Source organism: Felis catus, chromosome A3 (assembly GCF_018350175.1).
Source record: "Felis catus isolate Fca126 chromosome A3, F.catus_Fca126_mat1.0, whole genome shotgun sequence".
Classification (NCBI taxonomy): Eukaryota; Metazoa; Chordata; class Mammalia; order Carnivora; family Felidae; genus Felis; species Felis catus.
In genome coordinates this window covers 11,109,945-11,129,059 of record NC_058370.1, presented here as the reverse complement: position 1 = coordinate 11,129,059, position 19,115 = coordinate 11,109,945, and the positions used below count along the sequence as shown (strand labels likewise).

Sequence of the window (19,115 nt, the reverse complement as noted above, 5' to 3'; positions counted from 1 at the left end):
CAGTAAACTCATCCAGGTGCCTGTTCTGGCTGATGCCATTGCACCTGGTGATGCGGCCAGACCTAAAGTCAAGGCCAAAGTTCCCGTTACTTGGAGAGTCCTAATAATTAACCTGGAGCCTCGGGCAGAGGGGGTAATTCCGGCTTTCGAATGCAGTGAGGAGCCGGAGCAGGGAGGGAGCTCGTTCCAGGCTGGACATCGTGGAGCACCGGAGGGGAGGTGCCCGCTGGGACCTGGGTTGGGGATCTTGGCGCTGTGGCCCTGGCACCAGCTCTTCTCGTCCTGTGTCTGGAAGCTTCTTAGCTGGTGTGGACCAGGCTCCAGAGGCCTCGGGCGATACCCCAAGGAGTATGTGTGGGAGAGTGGGGGGAAGGAGCGGCTCAGATGGCATCAGTCACCGGTTCGAGAGAAGTGGGAGACCACGCCGGGGCTGCTGCTGGGGCTGGCTGCCAGAGTATTTGTGCCTGGTGTGGCCTCCTGTGACTTGTCACTGGCCAGCAGGCGTCCACCGAGTATACTCTGAGCCAGCTGCCTCGGTCGATATGGGAGCCATGCCTTTTAGCGGCTGGAGGATGTCCCGGCACTTCCAATTTTTGAGGCTCCTTGTTATTAAAAATCAAGCAGTGCCCAGAATTGGCTCCCACAACTGTGATTTAGTTTAAACGTCCGTGTTTTGAAACTGAAATGCATTTAATGCTAAAAATGCAAAGTTATGAAACTGTACGCTCGGGCTCTTTGTAAGCTACTGACGGTGTTTAAAAAGAATATGAATTCAGGGGGCCATAATAATAATGAAATTAGCCGGCATTCAGTGAGCACTTGGTATTTTCTAAGCACTTTGCAGGTCTATGGGCATAACACCCCCTGAAGTAAGAAACTGTCATTAGTCCTGTTCACCAGGTGAGAAAACTGAGGCACAGAGAGGTTAAGTAACTTGGCTAAGATCACACAGCTAGGGAGGGGGGACCACTGCCGTCTGAGAGATGTAGCAATGGGCAGCTTCCTGTGCTAGATGGAGGGACCTGATTTCAGTGCTGGCAGCTCCACGTGGGGCTTCGGAGGGCATGTCACAGTGCAGATCCAAAGCCCTTTGTGACACCCCCCCCCCCACCTCCACTCACACCCTCACTCCCCAGGCAGCATGAGCCCCTTTGGAGGAAATGGGCAGATGGTAGGAAGCCCCTTAGGCGTGGCCCATAGGTCCCCCGGAGGCCCCAGAAAGTGAACTCGGCCTCCACCCAAACTGTTTCTGTTTTCTCGAAAGCATGTTGGGGGGTGGCCAGCATGGTCAGCCTGAGAGGTATTCTCCCGGGCTTCTTTACCTTGGGCTCTTCCTCCTGAAGACAGCCCCGCCCATCCCCCCTCTGTGCTGAGGCCCACCCTGGCCTCTTCCTCCCCCACATTCCCTGTAAGTCCTCCTTGGCTGCACCAGGACCCCAGTCCCTGGGCCGGGCTTAACTCCTTTGATGCCAAATCTCCATGGGCCTCCCCTCTGTTCTTTTGGTCATCCATACATTCACGTATTTGTTCGTTCATTCAGCAAATACTTACCCACCGACCTGGATGAGCTGTTCGCTATTTTGTATCCTTGGAACCCATGGAGAACAGAAAATATTCCTGCCACCTGACAGGTGACAGTCTAGTGTGCCCCGGGGGAGATGGAAAAGTGAAGAAGCACAGGGAGATGGGTGTCTGAGGGTAGGATGTGGTCAGGGAGGTGGCTGGTTTGCTGAAGGAGGTAGAAAGGGCATGCGCAGGGGTCCTGGGCGGCTGTGGGAGCAGTGAGACCTGAGTGGACAGCCTGCTGGAAGTCGCAGGTGAAGGGGGTGGATGGAGCAGGTGTGGGGCCAGCGCTGGGACTCAGCTCTGGAGGGTTTGAAGCAGGATCTGGCCTGCGATGGTCCAGGGAGAGATGCTGTTGGCCTGGACCAGGGCGGGTCAGGGCGGAGCTGGGGAAACAGGGTCTATTCCTCGTGTGTGCACAGGGCAGGGTATTTAATTGAATTTTTTTGCAAAAATTGTAGATTTACACGCAGTTAAGCAATAATATAGAGGGGGGGGTGCCCGAGTGATGCAGTTGGTTAAGTGTCCAACTTTGGCTCAGGTCGTGATCTCGCAGTTCATGGGTTCGAGCCCTGCATCGGGCTCTGTGCTGACAGCTCAGAGCCTGGAGCCTGCTTCAGATTCTGTGTTTCCTTCTCTCTCTGCCCCTTCCTCTCTCTTTCTCAAAAATAAATAAGCATTAGAAAGGAAGGAAGGGCATCGCTTCTCAGCCTTTTGGCTAAGATCAAGTGTAAAAAGGAAGGGAGGGAGGGAGGGAGGGAGGGAGGAAGGAAGGAAGGAAGGAAGGAAGGAAGGAAGGAAGGAAGGAAAGGAGGGAGGGAGGGAGGAAGGAAGGATACAGAGAAATCTCTTGGAAGCTTAGCCCCTTTTCCCCCAGTGGTAACATTTTGCAAAACTTTAGTATAATAATATCATGACCAGGTATTGACATTGATATAGTCAGCTGGTCTTAGGGCTCCCATTTTGCTTGTCCTCATTTGCAGGTGTTTAGGTTCTAGACAGTTGTATAAATTCTACACGTTTATATTAGTTAGCCTCCTGTCTCCACCACTAGGGTCCACACTGAGCAGTTCCAATCTTGCCGGGATCTCACCCCTGCTCAATCCCCAGCAGCTACCACTCTGCCCTCCGTTTCTAAAATGTTGCTATTTCAAAAATGTTCTAGAAATGGAACCCTACACCATGTAACCTTTCAGCATTGGCTCTTTTCAGCATTATTCTCTGTAGATACATCCAAGTCGCTGCGTGACTCAAGAGTTTGTCTGGATGTGTTTGCAGGGCAGAGGCCTAGTTGGAGATGCTAGTGTGGGGTTCGGGGCTGGAGGTGTCCAGCATGGAGCCAGACGCTGAACAAGATCACCCCAGGAGACAGAGGGGATCTAGGTCGATGACCGAGCGCGAGTCGATTAAGCATCTTAGAGGACCGGGCCAGGGATGTGGCCAGCCCATGGAGACAGATGATGTCCCTGCAGCTGGGGTGAGGCTGCCTCGGGGCTGGGTGTCTGCGGTGGGCGTGGAAGAAGCAGTTCACTCACCATCTCCCCCTTCCTCCCCTTTCTCTCTTTGCAGCCAGAGGGCTGGGCCCCTGTTGAGGGTTTAGACCAGGGTTTCCAGGGGTCCTGAATAAAATGGGAAAAGGGCAAAGCGCTGCCCCTAAGGTGAGATAGAGTCCCTTCAACAAAGACTGACCTGACTCCCGAGATGGCCTCCGTCCTTTGGGAAGAATATGATTTCTTTGACAAAGGGATGGGGCTGGCAGGTGGGGGCCCAGAGGGGGGGTTTCTTGTGTATCTGGTGCAGCAGCCTGGCACCATCCCCTCCCCTCCGGGTCCTTGTCCCCAAAGTGTCCCCACCCCTGCCAACGCCTTTCGGGGCGTGCCTCCCTTTTCTCTTGGCCCCCATGCTTCCCTCTCCTTTTCTGTCTTACTCCCTCGCTCTGTCCGTCTTCATTCTCTATCTCTGTTCTCCCTCTCTCCCCATTCACCACACGTTCCCCTCCTCCTTTCCATCTACTTCTGCTTTTTCTCAGTCCCCTCCCCCATCTTGTTTCCACATTTTCTCTTGCTCTCTCTCTCCCATTTGTGTGTGTCTGTCCCTCTTGTGTCTTTCCCTTTGTCTGCGGCTCCGACCCCGTCTCTCGTTACCTCCTGCTCTGTCCCATCCCTGCTGTCTTCGTCTCGAGCTTTTCTTCTTTCTCTCACTCTCAAGTATTATTTTTCCAGACCTTGGAGATCATCCATTGCCACCCTCAGGGGGCCCAGTGGATAAAAGGTCTTAATCAGACCAGGACAGCGCGGGAGGCGAGCTCCCGTAAAAGGGCTTCCCAGGGCGAGTGACAGGGTGACATCAGTGTGGTGGCCGCAGCCCGGGCCACCCGCTGGAGGGGTTGGCGGGCCCAGACCAGAGCTCTGAGAGCACCTGCGTCTGAGGAAAGGGTGGATTGAGAGGAGACTCCCAAGGCTGCCTGAATGTCTGGGATGGGGGAGAATGGGCACAGGTGACAGTCTGGGCCTTGCGTCTGAAGCAGATTCCTTCAGCTGTCGGGAGGCGACTGCTCAGCCCTGGGGAGTCTTTCTCCAGCCCAGGCAGGGGTGGGGGGCAGGCATGTAGGCGGCTTCTTGGCACCTGCGGGTTCTGGACACGGCCAAACGGCTTGTGTATCTGACGGAGAACAGCTGCCCACACTGGGGACCCTGACAAAATGGTCAGCTGAGGCTGTGTTTGCTTTCTGCTCCCCAGAGCTATAACCGGTGCTATTTTCAACATTCTTTTGTGGAGCCAACCACCTTCAAGGCCAGGCAATGGAACCTCCAAGGATTCTACGGCTAACCGGCCTCAGAGTGAGAAATGTATAGCTCCCTGGGGAACCTGAGCCCGCTGTTGGTTCGGGCCACGGACACTCATCTGGAGGCGGACCACCCACCAGTGGCTGGAATCCGGACACAACCGTGCCTCCTGTGGGTCGGTGGAGAATCTGTTTGACAAGGAGGTTGCTAAGCTGAGCGGACCCCTGGGAATAGGAAGCTGCTTTGATGCTCTGGGCTGGGGAAGGATCTTCCCTTCCTTGCTCTGTGCCAGGAGTGGGTCAGTCTTGGCTCCAGACAAATCCGTTCGCCGATGTCCCCCTCAGATCCACCATTGCTCCTGCTGTGCCCTTTGCCCCACGATGTCCTCTCAGCCAGGAGTGCTGGCCTCACGCTGCCCACGAAGCCGTCCACGAGTGACTTTTTTTTTAACATTTTATCTATTTATATCCAAGTTAGTTAACATCTAGGGCAATAATGATATCAGGAGTAGATTCCAGTGTTTTCTCCCCTACATATAACACCCAGTGCTCATCCCAACAAGCGCCCTTCTTAGTGCCCCTGCCCCATTTAGCCCATCCCCCCACCCACAGCCCCCTCCAGCAACCCTCAGTTTGTCCTCTGGATTTAAGAGTCTCTTATGGTTTGTCCCCCTCCCTGTTTTTCTTTTCTTTTGCTTCCCTTCCCTCATTTTCATCTATTTTGTATCTTAAGTTCCACATACGAGCGAAGTCATAGATTTGTCTTTCTCTGACTAATTTCACTTAGCATAATACCCTCCAGTTCCATCCACGTAGTTGCAAATGGCAAGATTTCATTCTTTTGGGTTGCCGAGTAATACTCCATTGTATATATAGACCACATCTTCTTTCTCCGTTCATCCATCGATGGACATTTGGGCTCTTTCCATACTTTGGCTATTGTTGATCGTGCTGCTATAAACATGGGGTGCACGTGTCCCTTCGAAACAGCACACCTGTATCCCGTGGATAAATACCTAGTAGTGCAATTGCTGAGTTGTAGGTAGTTCCATTTCCAATTTTTTGAGGAACCTCCATACTGTTTTCCAGAGCGGCTGCCCCAGTTTGCATTCCCACCAGCAGTGCAAAAGAGAGCCTCTCTCTCCGCATCCTCGCCAACATCTGTTGTTGCCTGACTTGTTCATGTTAGCCATTCTGACAGGTGTCAGGTGGTATCTCATTGTGGTTTTGATTTGTCTTTCCCTGATGATGAGTGATACTGAGCATTTTTTCATGTGTCAGTTGGCCATCTGGATGTCTTCTTTGGAGAAGCTTCTATTCATGTCTTTTGCCCATTTCTTCACTAGATGATTTGTTTTTTGGGTGTTGAGTTTGATAAGTTCTTTATAGATTTTGGATACTAACCCTTTATCTGATATGTCCTCTGCAAATATCTTCCATGAGTGGCCTTTCTGAGGCATGGAGACAAGTGACCCTGGGAGCCCAGAGATCCTACAACATCTGCAGGCCCCATTGTCAAAGCTTATTAAGAATTTCAGGCCAGCGATAGAGCATCAGAGCAAGTGCGGGCCTGTGTGTCTAGGTGGATGGCATGCCCACGAGCCTGGCCCTGTCTGTCCCCTACAAGTGTCACGCCTTGAGTGAGGTCCTAAGCCTGCTGAGTCTCAGTTTCCACATCTGTACAGCCTCTGCACAGGATTGTCGTGAGCAGTAATTCAGATAACATAAGGGTCAGTGGCTGTTATTATGACTGGTGATGTTGATATTATTACTTAGTAGCTCTTCTCTGTGCTGTTCCCTCAGTGCTTTGCATATGCTGCCATGGATGTGCTTTATTTATTTATTTATTTATTTATTTATTTATTTATTTATTTATTTAAACGTTTTTAATGTTCATTTATTTTTGAGAGAGTTGTGCATGCATGTGAGCAGGGGAGGGGCAGAAGGAGAGGGAGACACAGAATGTGAGTGGGGGAGGGGCAGAGATTGGGACACAGAATCCGAAGCAGGCTCCAGGCTCCAAGCTGTCAGCAGAGAGCCCGACGCGGGGCTCAAACTCATGGACCTTGAGATCACGACCTGAGCCGAAGTCGGATGCTCAACTGACTGAGCCACCCAGGAGCCCCTAGCTTTCCATTTTTTTAAACAAGAAGCTTGAAATCCATCTTTTAAAGAGAAGAGGCATTTCATCCAAAAACTTGGGAACACAACCAGACCAAAGGAGCAAGAGACAGCACAGTGGAGGCCAAGCGGGATGCACCTGTGGGTCTGGGTTGGGCCCATTGGTGACCTTAGTGGCAGGGCCTGAAGACAGCGGTGAAGAGTCTCGTTTTATTCTCACCATCACAAGGTACTTACTGGAGGATCAAGTTTCTGTTTTTTTTTTTTTTTTAATGTATTCTTTATTTTTAAATTTTTATTTGTTTATTTTGAGAGAGAGAGAGAGAGAGAGGGCACAAGCTGGGGAGGGGCAGGGAGAGAGGGAGAATCCCAAGCATCATGGAGCCCAACGTGGGTCTCGATCTCAGGAACCGTGAGATCATGACCTGAGCCAAAATCGAGGGCCAGATGCTTAACCGACTGAGCCACCCAGGCTCCCCGGATCGGATTTGTTTCTTAAGACAATCCCTCAGGCTGCTGTGCGGAGAATGGGTTAAGGGCCAGAGCGGCCCCTGAGAGGTGGCACAGACAGGACACCAGTGGTGATGGGGAGAGGGGTTTGGGAGGAATTAGCAGAAGGGATTGAGGACCCGTGGGATGTGGGCGTCCAGTCTGGGCAGTGGGTGGGCCCCACAGTGAGCCTCGCGACCGCTGAAAGCCTCAGTTTCCTCCTCCGTGCAAGGGCCTTCTGACACCCACGCGGAGCAGGTGCTCAGTTAACAACACGCGTGTAAGTAGATGGTCATCGGACAATTCTGTCAGTGGCTGTGTGATGATGAGCGGCGAAGGCCAAGTGACTCGGTGTCGAAACAGGACGACTCTGATGCAAACCATGAAGTGGAGGGGGAGCCGGGGCTCCAGGAAGAGGGGCTCCGAGAGTGGAGCGGCCGGAGGGAGGAGGGGCCAAGCAGGCAACAGCGGAGCCCTGGCCACGGGGAGAGAGAGATCAGACTCTGGGTCAGGGGCTGGGCACCCCCACCTCCCGCCCCGTTCGGTCTAGTTCTGGAGGAGGCCGTGACATGACTCCTCCCGCCGGCTGTCCTGTCTCCCCTCCCAGAGTGTGTGTGAGTTTGGATTTAGGAGCCGGTATCTTGGCAGAACGTCTAGGGGCTCCTCCTCTGCTAGTTTCCATGTTAACGCTTTTCCTCCAGCTAAAAGCAGAATCCACAGGGGAGCCACGAACCTTCTAGAGCCGCTGCCCAGGGTCAGCATCACCTATAGCGAGATTTCACCAGCTGGTCCCTGCTGCGAGGATCCTTCTGGGCGGGGGCTGCGCGCCGCGGGAGCCTCCAGCCCTGTTCCTCTGCCATCAGAGCCTCAGCAGCCCCCTCCTGCCACCGGCCGCTCTGGGTCACTGGGCTGGCAGGGGTTGGGGCTGGTGGCCCAGCTGGGTGGGAGGGCTCTGTCGTCTTGCAGGCATTGTGAGCCTGGCCAGTCCAGCGCTGCAGACGGGATTGGACACGCAGGGGCTGCTTGCAGAGAAGTGGGTGGAGCTCTGCTCACAGCTGTCAGAGCCTTCTGGAAGACTGGGGGCCCTGGAGCAAACACGGAACATTGCAGGCAGAGTAGCCAGGCGTGGCCTGACGTACAGAAGGCCCCAGGCCGGGACGGAGGAGGGAGGCTGGGACCAAGGGGGACGGTCGTGTGGGCTGGCTGTGGCAGGAGGCAGTGCCCACAGCCCAGGAGAGCCCGCTCTGATTCCCAGCTTGGCCTTTCACCGTCTGTGTGACCCTGGATGTGTGACCTACCTTCTCTCCAAGCCTGCTCTTTGCTCCACAGGACGGGCACCGTCACAGTGCCGGCCTCATGGGCTTCCGCGACGCTGGGAAGGGCAGCGGCCGCTGGCGGTCCCCAGCCCGTGGGGCCCAGAGCAAGGGACTGGAAGCGACACCTTCTCCATCCAGGTCCTCGACAGCCCTGTGTCTCAGTGATGTGCCGTGAGCTTGGAGCCACTGCCGGCTCAGATGCCCCCCAGGGCTCGGCAGGTCCTGCGGACCAGTGAGTCAGGCCGGGTGGGGGCGGTGGCGAACCGGACAGCACATGCCCTGTCTGCAGGGGCCAGCTCACGGCACCCCACAGGAATGCGCGCTCAGAGTGGCCAGATCGCTCCCTTCAAGAGAAATAGGAACTCAGTATTTATTTGAAACATCCCAGCTCTTCCCTGTTGGCAGCTAACTCGTTTTCAAATTCGCACGAGCCAAACCGGCCGTGTCTGCGGGCCAGATGCTAAGCAAAGGCCACCAGTTTGCCATCTCCGAGTACGTTGAAGTCGGGGGCGTGGGGGCGGTTCCTGAAGTTGCTAAGGTTGGGAAGCAGGTGATAAAGGGACCTCCTGAGTCCTGCACTCAGAGCTCACCCCCCAGCCCCACTCAGTCCCGGGACTTTCTGTAGTCCTGGCTCCGTGCCGGGGCTGGGGGGTCCTGGATTCAAATCCGTCTCTGCCAGTTCCCAGCTGAATATTTGGGCAAGTACCTCTCTGGCCCTCAGTTTCCTCTTCTGCAAAATGGAATTAGGGATACCTGCCTCTGTCGGCAGCTGCGAGAACAGATAGGCTGTGAATCCATAGGGCCCATCATGGCCTGGGTGCCCAGAAAGTGCTCAATACCAGGTCGCTGTGGTTGTGGAGAGGCCGGGGGCTTGGTCTGTGCAGATAGGGCTGTTTCTTCTGTCCGTTGCTTCCCCCTAGCCCCCAAATACTTTCTATAATTTTATTTTATTAAAAAAAAATTTTTTTTCAACGTTTATTTATTTTTGGGACAGAGCGAGACAGAGCATGAACGGGGGAGGGGCAGAGAGAGAGAGGGAGACACAGAATCGGAAACAGGCTCCAGGCTCCGAGCCATCAGCCCAGAGCCCGACGTGGGGCTCGAACTCACGGACCGCGAGATCGTGACCTGGCTGAAGTCGGACGCTTAACCGACTGCGCCACCCAGGTGCCCCTATAATTTTAGAATTAGAGACAGGTTTCTGTGATAACACAGAGAGTTCCCATGTACCCCTCACCCGGTTTCCCTCGTTGTTAATATCTTATTTTACTGTGGTGCAGTCACAGTCAGGGGATCGACGTCAATGGGTTGCTTGTTAATAACTAAGCTGCACGGTTTATTCAGACTCTGCTAGTTTTTCCCTGGTGTCCTTTTCTGTCTCAGGATGGCATCCGAGACACAAACCGTACCTCTATTTAGTCACCTTGCCTCCTCAGCTGCCTCTGGTCTATGACACCTTCTCCGACTTTCCTTGTTTTTGAGGACCTTGACAGTTTTGAGGAATATGGGTTAAGTATTTTGCACAATATCCCTCTGTTAGGGCTGATCTGATGTTTTTCTTGTGGTTCGATTGGGCTTACGGGTTTGGGGAGGAAGACCACAGAGGTGAGGTGACTTCGCGTCACATCCAGGGCACATGCTGTCCACAAGATGTATCGCTGATGGTGTTGACCTTGACCCCCGGACTGCGTGGTGTTTGCCAGGTTTTTCCTGAGCAGTTACTTTTCCTCCTTTTCATATTCTGCTCTTTGAAAGCAAATGGCTGAGTGCAGCCCCATCAAGGGGAGGGCCAGCTAAGCCCAAGCTCCCGGAGGGGGGCAGTACATGCAGAAGCCAATGGGAAATCTTTGATGTCATTTGGAATTAGTTTGAGATTCGTATCTCTCCTCTGTCTGTCTGTCTTTACGTCTAGCAGTTTTCACTTTTTTTTTTCTTTTTTGAGATCACTGTATTTCATTGTCTGAACAACTTGGGTTGAGTCTTGTTTCCACCCATTTAACTATCTGCTTGGCCTTGAGTGACTCACTGTCAAAGGGGGTGATGATGAGAATAAGGCAGCCTGTGTCAGGCTGCATTCGGAAGCCTGACCAAAGTGGTTTAACCAAATAGGGTTTGTGTTTTGTGACAGAAAACACATGACAAGTGGTCTTCATGTGACAAGAAGCCCTGAGTGGCCAGTGGAGCCAATGGGGAGGCTCCTGGGGATCCAGGCGTTTCCTGGCTGCTGGTCTGACATCCTTAGCCTGTGTCTCTTATCCTCATGGTCCCAAGGTGGCTGCAGCACCTCCAGCATCACTGCTGTGCTCCAAACAGGAGTCCGTGAAATTGATAGCATTATCCCCATTTTACAGAGAGGAAAGGGAGGCTCAAAAGGAGAAAGCCCTACTTAAAGAGGCTGTGAGGGTCACAGACAATGAGTGTAGCCTGGGCACGGTAGGCATGATGATTGTTTTCTCAGTGGGAGGTACCTCTCCCAAGGCCCTCAAGCTGGGAGGGCCTGGTGACCTGGGGGGAGGAGTGTGGGCCTCTGGGCACCTGAGCTCCTGTGTAAGGTCAACCGGGGGCCTCAGCCCCCCAGGGGTTGACCAGGCTCTGGGGCTGACCCTGTGTTCCTCAGAACCCAGCCCCTGAGTGGGGATGCCATGTGGCCTGCTGCTTCTGGTGGGGTGGGGGGTAGGGGTGCGGGGATGCTGGGTGGGGGGTAGGACAGGCTGGAGCTGCAGTGATGGCCCAAGAACAGCCAACCAAATAGCACAGAGTTCTGGGACAGTCGGCAAGGTGGGCCTGCCCCTGAGTCCTACAGGCCGTGTGGTGACTCAGTGCCCATTGAATGGGAGCTACAGGGAAGGATTTGTTGTCCTGATCTATTGATTCAGGGGCAGACCATGACTGGGGGTCCAAATCTGGCCTGCCTCCATTTTTGTAAATAAAGTTTTATTGGCACGCAACCATGCTGTTAGTTTACATATCATCTGTGGCTGCTGTTGGGCTACAAGGGCGGAGTTGAGTAGTTGCCATAGCGACCATGTGGCTTGCAAAGCCTAAAGTATTTTCTGTCTGGCCCTTCACAGAGCAAGTTTGCAGACCCTGGCCTGAACAGAAAGCAGACCAGGATTAGGAATGTGCATTTAGGGCTTCCCAAGAGGGAGATACAAGGCGGGCCAGGACTTCCAAGGGGCTGTGGGGATTTCTGGAAACAAGTGGGCTGGTGGTAGAGGACGAGCCAAGGCCCTGGGGTGGGTGAGCTTAGCTTTAGAAGACAGTGATCTGCCCTGAACCCAGTGCTGCAGCAGCCATTTGGCAGGGGATGGGGGGTGGGGTGGGCTTGTCAGAAAAGAAACTTTCCAGGGTGGCCATCTTTGGGGTTTCTGCCGGAAGCGGCAGGATATAGAAATGGTGAAGGGGCCACGAGCGATCTGGGGCCCCGGGAGAGTGTACCCCCTGTTCCTCAGCTCAGCCACCCAGAGCCACGAGGAGCTGTGGGCCCAGTGCTGCCAGATCATCTGATTTTCCGAGAGAAGCTGGCAGTCTGGTTTTCATGAGAAATCTCCTGATTTGTTACATGTTTGCAATTAATTCCTTTTTTTTTTTTTTTTTTTTTAAATCATGAAGCAGACCAAGCACATATCCGTCTGGTGTGTGGGCTCCAGGTTTGAGAACTCCGGTGTCCAGGGTGGAAGTGAGGATTCTGGAATGTGGGTAGACTGGGGAGAGCAGGCCAGGCCCAGCGCCTTAAGCCAGCAGGCTGGAGCTCTGAGCTCCCGCTGGGGGCAGCGGGGGACCAGGGAGGGAGACTCAGAGGGGGCGGGGCAGAGTCTTGGAGCTGCAGTGTCAGATTTCCGCATCTCCCAACCGGTCCCAGGCTGGTGGAACATTCCTGCCGGCGGGCTGGGAGCTGGGGAGCCGGGAGGTGGACACTCCTCTTTGCTCACCTGGAAGCCCCCGGAGGGGAATCTTATTACCTACCAGCTGTAGAGGGAGGGGTGGGAGGTGGAGGTCTCTGAGGTTCCCTCCGAGGACTGAGATTCTCAAGGGTTTGGGTTTGCTGCTCTGTCCCCAAAGACTTGGGTCCTGTCTGATGATGGGCAAAGGCTGGGCTTAGAACTAGACAGGCCTGGTTGGACTCCAGCTCCCTGGTCCCCTGGCTCCTGCCACTTCTGGGACATGGGGATGACCCCAGTTTTGCAGGTTGCCATGGGAATCCGGGGGAAAATGGGCGTGAGGGGCTGGGCTTCTGTGGCATCCTGACATGCCTGTGATTGGGGGCCTGGCCTCTAGGATGTGGTCTCTTCCTCCTTGCAGCAGCTGGGGCGTCTGGCTGGTTTCAGCCTCACACTCCAGCCCTTACCTGCTGATTCAAGCCGCTGGCTCCCCTGGGGGTTCCTGGTTTCAGGACACCTGGTTGCAAGTGACAACAACCCAGGTCATCTTGGCTTCAGCAAAAAAGAGGCTTCCGCGGCCCATGGACGGGAAATGTCCCAGGGAAACCGTCGCCTCAGGCAGTAACGGATTCAGGTGCCCGAATGATATCGTCAGGACCTTGTCCCAGCTCTGCTTCCCCTGCTGGCTTCAATCCCAGGCAGGTCCTGCGCTGTGGTGGCAGCGGTGGCCCTCAGGCTCACAGCCATCCACTCTGGAACTTGGGGGCCGGGAAGCAGGGAGAGCGTCCCTGTCTCAGCAGTGAAGGTCTCAAGGCTGCCGGCCGCCGGCCACAGGCTCAGCCCTCCACCAGTCACGGCTGGGGTGGGTCAGGCCTCCACCCAGCCCCCACTGGAGCCGTAGGGTGGGCACGGGCACAAGTGACCGGCAAGAAGATCGAGACTGGGCGGTGGAGATTAGAGGGCCCGTGCCCGTTCCATGCCCCCCGTACTCTCCAAGAGTTGTGCCCTGAGCCACACGGGGCCCCCTGGGCTCATCATAGGCTGTCCCTGTGACTTCAGGCTCAGTTCTCCAACCAGCTATGAGTCACCGTCCCACACTTGCCCACGTGCTCCAAGATGTTGGCAGGGGTTTGGTCCAGGGCTGCTGGGAGGCTCTTATGATGACTTCTCCTTGATCCTGTCTTAATTATATTGATTTTCTCCCTTTTTTGGAAGTCTCTCTCCTTGAAGGAGGAGACAGAAGCCCCATCTCTCACAGGGATGCTTTACCCATTCAGAACCCCCCCCCCCGCCCTTGAATGGTAGGACTATTTCAAAAAGAATAGGGGATCAGGATGAGGCCACATGACTGGGTCAGGACACTGGCTCCGGCTCGGCCAGTGACCCCTCATGGGTCCCTTCCCTTGCCTGCGACCAGGGTGTCAGGAGCAGGGACCTATCTCTTCATGATCACAAAATGCTCTTTGGCCCCCATGCGTCAGGTGAGGGAGCGGGTCTTTGAGCTCTCATTGTTCGCCCATTTTCGAGATACTACGATGGCCAGCGCTCAGAGGAAATGGGGTGAAGAGATTCTAAGCCTCTGGGCTATCCCCAGACTGCATCCCCCAGGCTGTGAGACGTATCTTGGGGTTCATTTCCCAGTTGTGCTCTGGTCACGGAGCTATCAGAGGACTTGCTTCCCATTCAGGGGGACGGGACGGCCCAGGAAGGAGCTAGAGAAAGGAAGCAGGGGATAGGCCTGGGCCCCAAGTACCCCCAAGTAGGCTGAGCCAAGAATGGCGACCCGGGGCTGCCGGACAGAATGTTCTGTTGCCCTTCTGTGGGGCTGGCCCTTGGCCAAGGTGAACTGCGTTTTCCAGGTATGGTGGCACAGGGAGGGAGGTAGTCCTTACACCCCGAGCACATTCCATCTTATTGGAAATACTTTGATGGTTTCCTTCTGCAGAGAAAGAGGGTTTGGTGTGGGGGGACGTTCAGGGCTTTGGGGCTTCGACATGAGAATCTGTCCACTTCCGCCCTAAGCCTGACTGCTCACCTTTAGGGGACACTGGCCACAGCCCCCTCCCTGGTCCCCTCTTTCCCCTCATTTGTGCTCTTTCTAAAACACATACCGAACTCCACACACACATTCCCGGTTAGTGACTTAAATGGCTCCCTGGTCTCTTGGGATGAAGTTCTTGGCATGGCTTCCAAGAGCCCATGTGGTCCGGCCTTGGTTTATAGCCTCATCGCTGTCCACACCCCGACCTGGCCCCATTCTGGACTGAGCCCCTGGAGTCCCCAGGTCTGCCCCCCGCCTCCTGCCACAGCGTGTGACATGCTCTTGTCTCAGCCTGGAGGCCCCATCCTAGAAGCAGGGAGTTTCAAGCCTCTGGAAACCTCCCCGACCCCCCAGGAGGAGTTGGGCCACCCCTGGGTTCTACAGGTGCCCGTGCCATCCCACCATTGGCCATCACGTGGCGGTGGTGTTCCGTGGGTTCCTTTGTCTCTCCCGTCAGTGAGCCCGGGATGTGGGCAGAAGGGGCCTGGCTGGTGCGGGTGCTCGGGACGTGGTGGTGGAGTCGGGCGGACGCCTGGAGGACGTGGGACCCCCTTGATCCTTGGTTTCCCCGCCTCCATGATGGGGATGGCGGTCAGGGCGTCACTGTGGGGAACAAGTGTGCGGGGAGGCCGAGTGTGCACCAGCGTGGTGCGGGGCACACGCGGGCGTTGGGCTTTGGGAGAGCTGTGGCTGGCGGGGAGCCAGAGCCCCCACCCGCTGCCCCCGCCCCTGCACCTGCAGACCTGCCTGAGCTGGGTCTCAGCTTGGGGTCCAGGAGACCGGACGGTCCAGGGAGGTGTGGGGGGAAACCGGGAGAGTGGTGAGAGGGACCCCCGCTCCTCCCTCTGCGCCCCTGAGCCCCATGCACCTGCCCGTCTGCCAGCAGAGCCCGGCCCCCCTCCTCCTGAGGGCTCAGAGGCCTCGTCATAGAATCAGCCCGGGCTCTGCAGGAGAGTCCTCTGGGGGCTTGCAAATACCCCTGTGCTAGGCCACGCCCCAAACCAGTGTCATCAGACTCAGGGTGGGGGGGCCCCCAGGTGGAAGTTCGCCCGGGGGGTTCCAGCCACGTGGGGGGTGCCAGCCACGTGGGGGGTGCAGCCACGTTGGAGAAGCGCTGTTTGACCCGGTCCTCGGTGAAACGGGTTTCACCCTGAGAACGGGTCTCACCAACCAGAGCTTGGGGAGGGCTGCTGGACGGAAAATCTCTTCTCCCCTCCCTTCTCAACAAAAATCCACACCAGAAATAAGCGAGCACTTCTTAAAATGGTTTGGTTTTTTTTTTTTTTTTTAAAGTAACACATTCATATGGCACCAGCTTGAGGCGGCACAGATGGGGACCCGGTGCAGGAATGCGCAGCCTGCCCCCCAGTCGCCCAGCAGCAGGCCCTGGGCTGGGGCGGGCTGGGGCGGGTGGGAAGGGAGGGGTGCACCGAGCTCCTGTGCACACACGTGTGGAGGGACCCCCGCCTCGCACCAGGGACGCCTGCTTTCTCGGTCACTCTCCGTCACAACCTGGCCCTGCCTGTCCGTGTCCGTGGGGGCCGGCGTTGGCTCTCACGGGCAGTGCCCCCCAAGCATCCTGCAGGCCACGTCCCCTGCAGGATGCATCCGGTCCCACAACTGGACCTCCCTGGTCACAGAACAAGTGCGCTGAAATGGCTGACGGGGCACCCTGCTTTCTGTCGTTCCAGAAGTCGTCCACGCCGGCACCCCTGCCCTTCGAGCTGCCCGCGCTGTACCGGACGGAGGACTACTTCCCCGGGGACGCGGGGGACACGCCCAGGACCCCCAGTCGCCGCCGCCACAGGCGCGTGTGAGCTCTGCCGTCGGGTCGTCGGAAAGCGACAGTGCGTGCGTGCAGCGGCTCGGGTTTTCTGGTCTTCTCGCTGTGCATTTGTGTTTTTCAGTTTCCTCTCTCGCTTCATGTGAAACGGCGGGGTTCGGAGAAGCATCTGGAGCCCCCACGCGTGCCGCGCGGAGCCGGCCGGCGGTTCCCACTCGGGTCGGGCCTGCCTGGTGTCCTGGGACGGGGCGCGGGTCTCAGGAGCTTCGGGGCTCCGGGACCGGGGACTCGATCTCCCTGTCGGTCTGTGCCCGGCTTTGCGTGGGCATCATGGGGTGGGGGGTGGGGGGCGCTCCTTCACCAGGGTGCGTGGCTCCAGGTCTGTCTGTGGTGGGTAGTTTGGCTGCCCAGCCCCGTGCCCACGGGCCTGTGAATCATCTCAATAAAGGTGTCAAGAGCTCATGTGTGGTCTGGGTGCAAATGTCCTCTGGAAGGGAGCACCTGCCCCCTAGGCCAGCCTGCTCCTCAGGGAGCCCTGCCTGAGGGGAGGGGGCGGTGGTGGTCATCAGAGTCCCAGTAAGAGTGGAGAGGTCACGGGGCGCCTGGGTGGCTCAGTCGGTGAAGCGTGGGACTCTTGATTTCGGCTCAGGTCATGATCTCACTATTGGAGTTCAAGCCCTGCACAGGGCTCTGTGCTGAGGATGGGAGCCTGCTTGGGGATTCTCTGTCTCCCTTTCTCTCTGCTCCTACCCCACTTGCTCTCTCTCTCTCTCTCTCTCGCTCTCGCTCTCTTGCTCTCTCTCAAATAAACTTAAAAAACCATTTTTTTTAATTAAAAAAAAAAATGGGTGGGGCTCCTGGGTGGCTCAGTCAGGTAAGCATCGGAATCTTGGTTTCAGCTCAGGTCATGATCTCAGGTTCGTGAGACTGAGCCCCACGTCGGGCTCTTTGCTGATCGAGGAGTCTGCTTGGGATTCTGTCTCTCCCTCTCTCTGCCTATCCCCTGCTCATGCTTGCTTTCTCTCTCTCTCCTAAAATAAATAAACTTAAAGAAAAAAAAAAAAAGAATGCAGAGGTCAATAGGATTTCCAGGGATCTTCAAAGGTAGATTTCATGCAACTGAATTTCCTGCTCTTGTCCTGAAATTCCCGATTTCTCAGTTTGGTGATGGGTAATTCTGTTTTTTCTGGAATTCCTCCCAGGGCCAAGAAGACACACACACTCGCCCAGCTGAACGGCAGACCCGCATTAGAATTTCAAGGAAATCTAACCTAACGAATCAGGAGACAGAGCAGTAGAAAAGCAAGGGGAGTGCTGCATCTTGACAATTTTAGGACAATTTCTTGGAATTAAAGCTGTAGGCAGACATCTTATTTCAAGAAGAGCCAGCGTTTTCCTTTCGTTTTCTTCTTCTTCTTTTTTTTTAATGTTTATTTGTTTTCGAGAGAGACAGAGAGCCTGAGCAGGGGTGGGGTTAGAGAGAGGGAGACAGAGGATCAGTAGCAGGCTCTGTGCTGACAGCAGACGGCCGGATGTGGGGCTCGAACTCATGAACCCTGACCTGAACTGAAGTCAGATGTTCAACTGACTAGGCTGCCCAGGTGCCCCGAGAAAAGCCAGTATTTTTCCGTAGAGAATATCTATATATCTATATCTATATCTATATATCTATATATATATCTATCTATATCTATATATCACTTATATAGAGAGAGATTTTTTTTTTTTAGTAAAAACTTGTATACATTGTTTTAAATTACTGTGGTATAGTTTGTATACAGAAAAATTCACCTAGGTGTAAGGTTCACTGAATTTTCACAAACCCCACCCGGGGCTAACAGCATCCTGACATCTGTCAACGGAGACAGGTGTTGCTGGTGTCTGTACTTCCTGTAGCCGGAGGATGGGTGGATGGTGCGCACGTGGTGTCGCCTCTGTGTCCGGCTTCCCTGGCTGGTACGTAGCTGCAGACTGGTCGTTCTCGGGGCTGTGCTGTATTGATCGGGACTGGTTTTAATGAAGGAGGCTCAGATACTCACTGTGCACCACTGTGTCTGCTCAGGGAAAGCATAGATTCGATGGAAAGTTAATTTTTCAGGCAAGAGGCGAGGACACCGATTTCCAGAAGGCCGAGTACTCGACTGCTGGAGCCGCCTAGGCTGCTTTCTCTTCAGAGCCTGGCGCAGGGGCCAGGGAGAGGTGAAAGGGAATGCCATGTGACCAAGCCGCAGCAGCCCGAGTGTCCTAAAATAGAGACCCACAGGGCTGTGGCCAAGAGCTTATAGGCTCTGAGGTCAGCCTGCCTGGGTGGCACCATCATCTCCTGCACGCTTCAGCTGTGTGGCCCTGGGTTAGTTGCTTACCCTCTCTGAGCTGAGCTTCGTCCTCCGCAAGAATGCAGAGAAGGATGGCACCTGCCCATTGGGTGTTCGTGAGGGTGAAAAGAGGTGACCCGTGTGAGCGCTTGACTCAGGGCTGGCCGCGAGCACCGCAATGGGTGACATTGTTGTGGTGATTGGCGCTGTGGGGAAAGGGCTGACTGTGTGCTCTTTCTCCCTCGATCACTGGCATCCAAGAGCATCAACAGCGAGTGCCTTAGGGACCGGCCTTGAATTTCAGAGTAAGAACAGGCTGTGGAAGAGTTGGCAAGGCCAACTAGCCCTCTCTGCGTTTTGCTGTCCTGGGCTTCTTTTAGGGTCACCCCCCCTTTCCCCCGAGTCAGCGAGGAAGGGAGAGGTTGCATGAGAACATGTGTGGAGAAAGCTGACTAATGAACGAGGATCGGCCATTCCGAGTTTTCTGGGAGTTGCAGTGCTAAATGGAGCTTTTAGGGACACTAGGGGACACCTGGGGGGGGGGGGGTGGGGGAGGGAAGGCCAGGACACAGAGCCTGCCGGCAATTCTGACCTCAGTCCTTTGAGCTGCTGGTATTCTGGAGGCACCGTCCTTGGGAGAGGTGACCTGATGTCCTGTCACGTAAAGGAAAGCCTTGACTACTGGCTCGAGGAGGCCCCACAGCCCTTGCCGGGGTCATTTGGCAGCCAGGGAAGAGGTTCTGTTGTGGGGGGCCAGTATAAAGGGTATTGCAAGTTTTCATTAAGAGCGAGGCTCTTTGGTCAGTCACCTCCCTGCTTTC

General features: G+C 55.3%; 1 protein-coding gene and 1 long non-coding RNA gene across 4 annotated transcripts in view; one reads left to right on the top strand and one right to left on the bottom strand.

Moving 5' to 3' along the window:
• BCAS4 (breast carcinoma amplified sequence 4) overlaps positions 1 to 16,441 on the top strand; it is a 61,152-nt gene extending 44,711 nt beyond the window's left edge. The window contains exon 5 of one of the 3 annotated variants that reach the window (XM_023251107.2): positions 15,888 to 16,441. In XM_023251107.2, the coding sequence (XP_023106875.1) occupies positions 15,888 to 16,013 (126 nt within the window). In that variant the 3' untranslated portion in view covers positions 16,014 to 16,441. Of the gene's footprint in view, positions 1 to 4,302; positions 4,881 to 15,887 lie in introns of those variants that run through there. The other 2 variants (XM_023251108.2, XM_045053496.1) reach the window with 2 other exon arrangements.
• On the bottom strand, positions 6,837 to 8,637 carry LOC123384277. Its single transcript, XR_006595091.1, has 3 exons — positions 8,257 to 8,637; positions 7,692 to 8,043; positions 6,837 to 7,433 (listed from the first exon to the last, which is right to left on the bottom strand). It is a non-coding gene; the product is annotated as an uncharacterized LOC123384277 (long non-coding RNA).
• Positions 16,442 to 19,115: the final 2,674 nt, after the last annotated feature.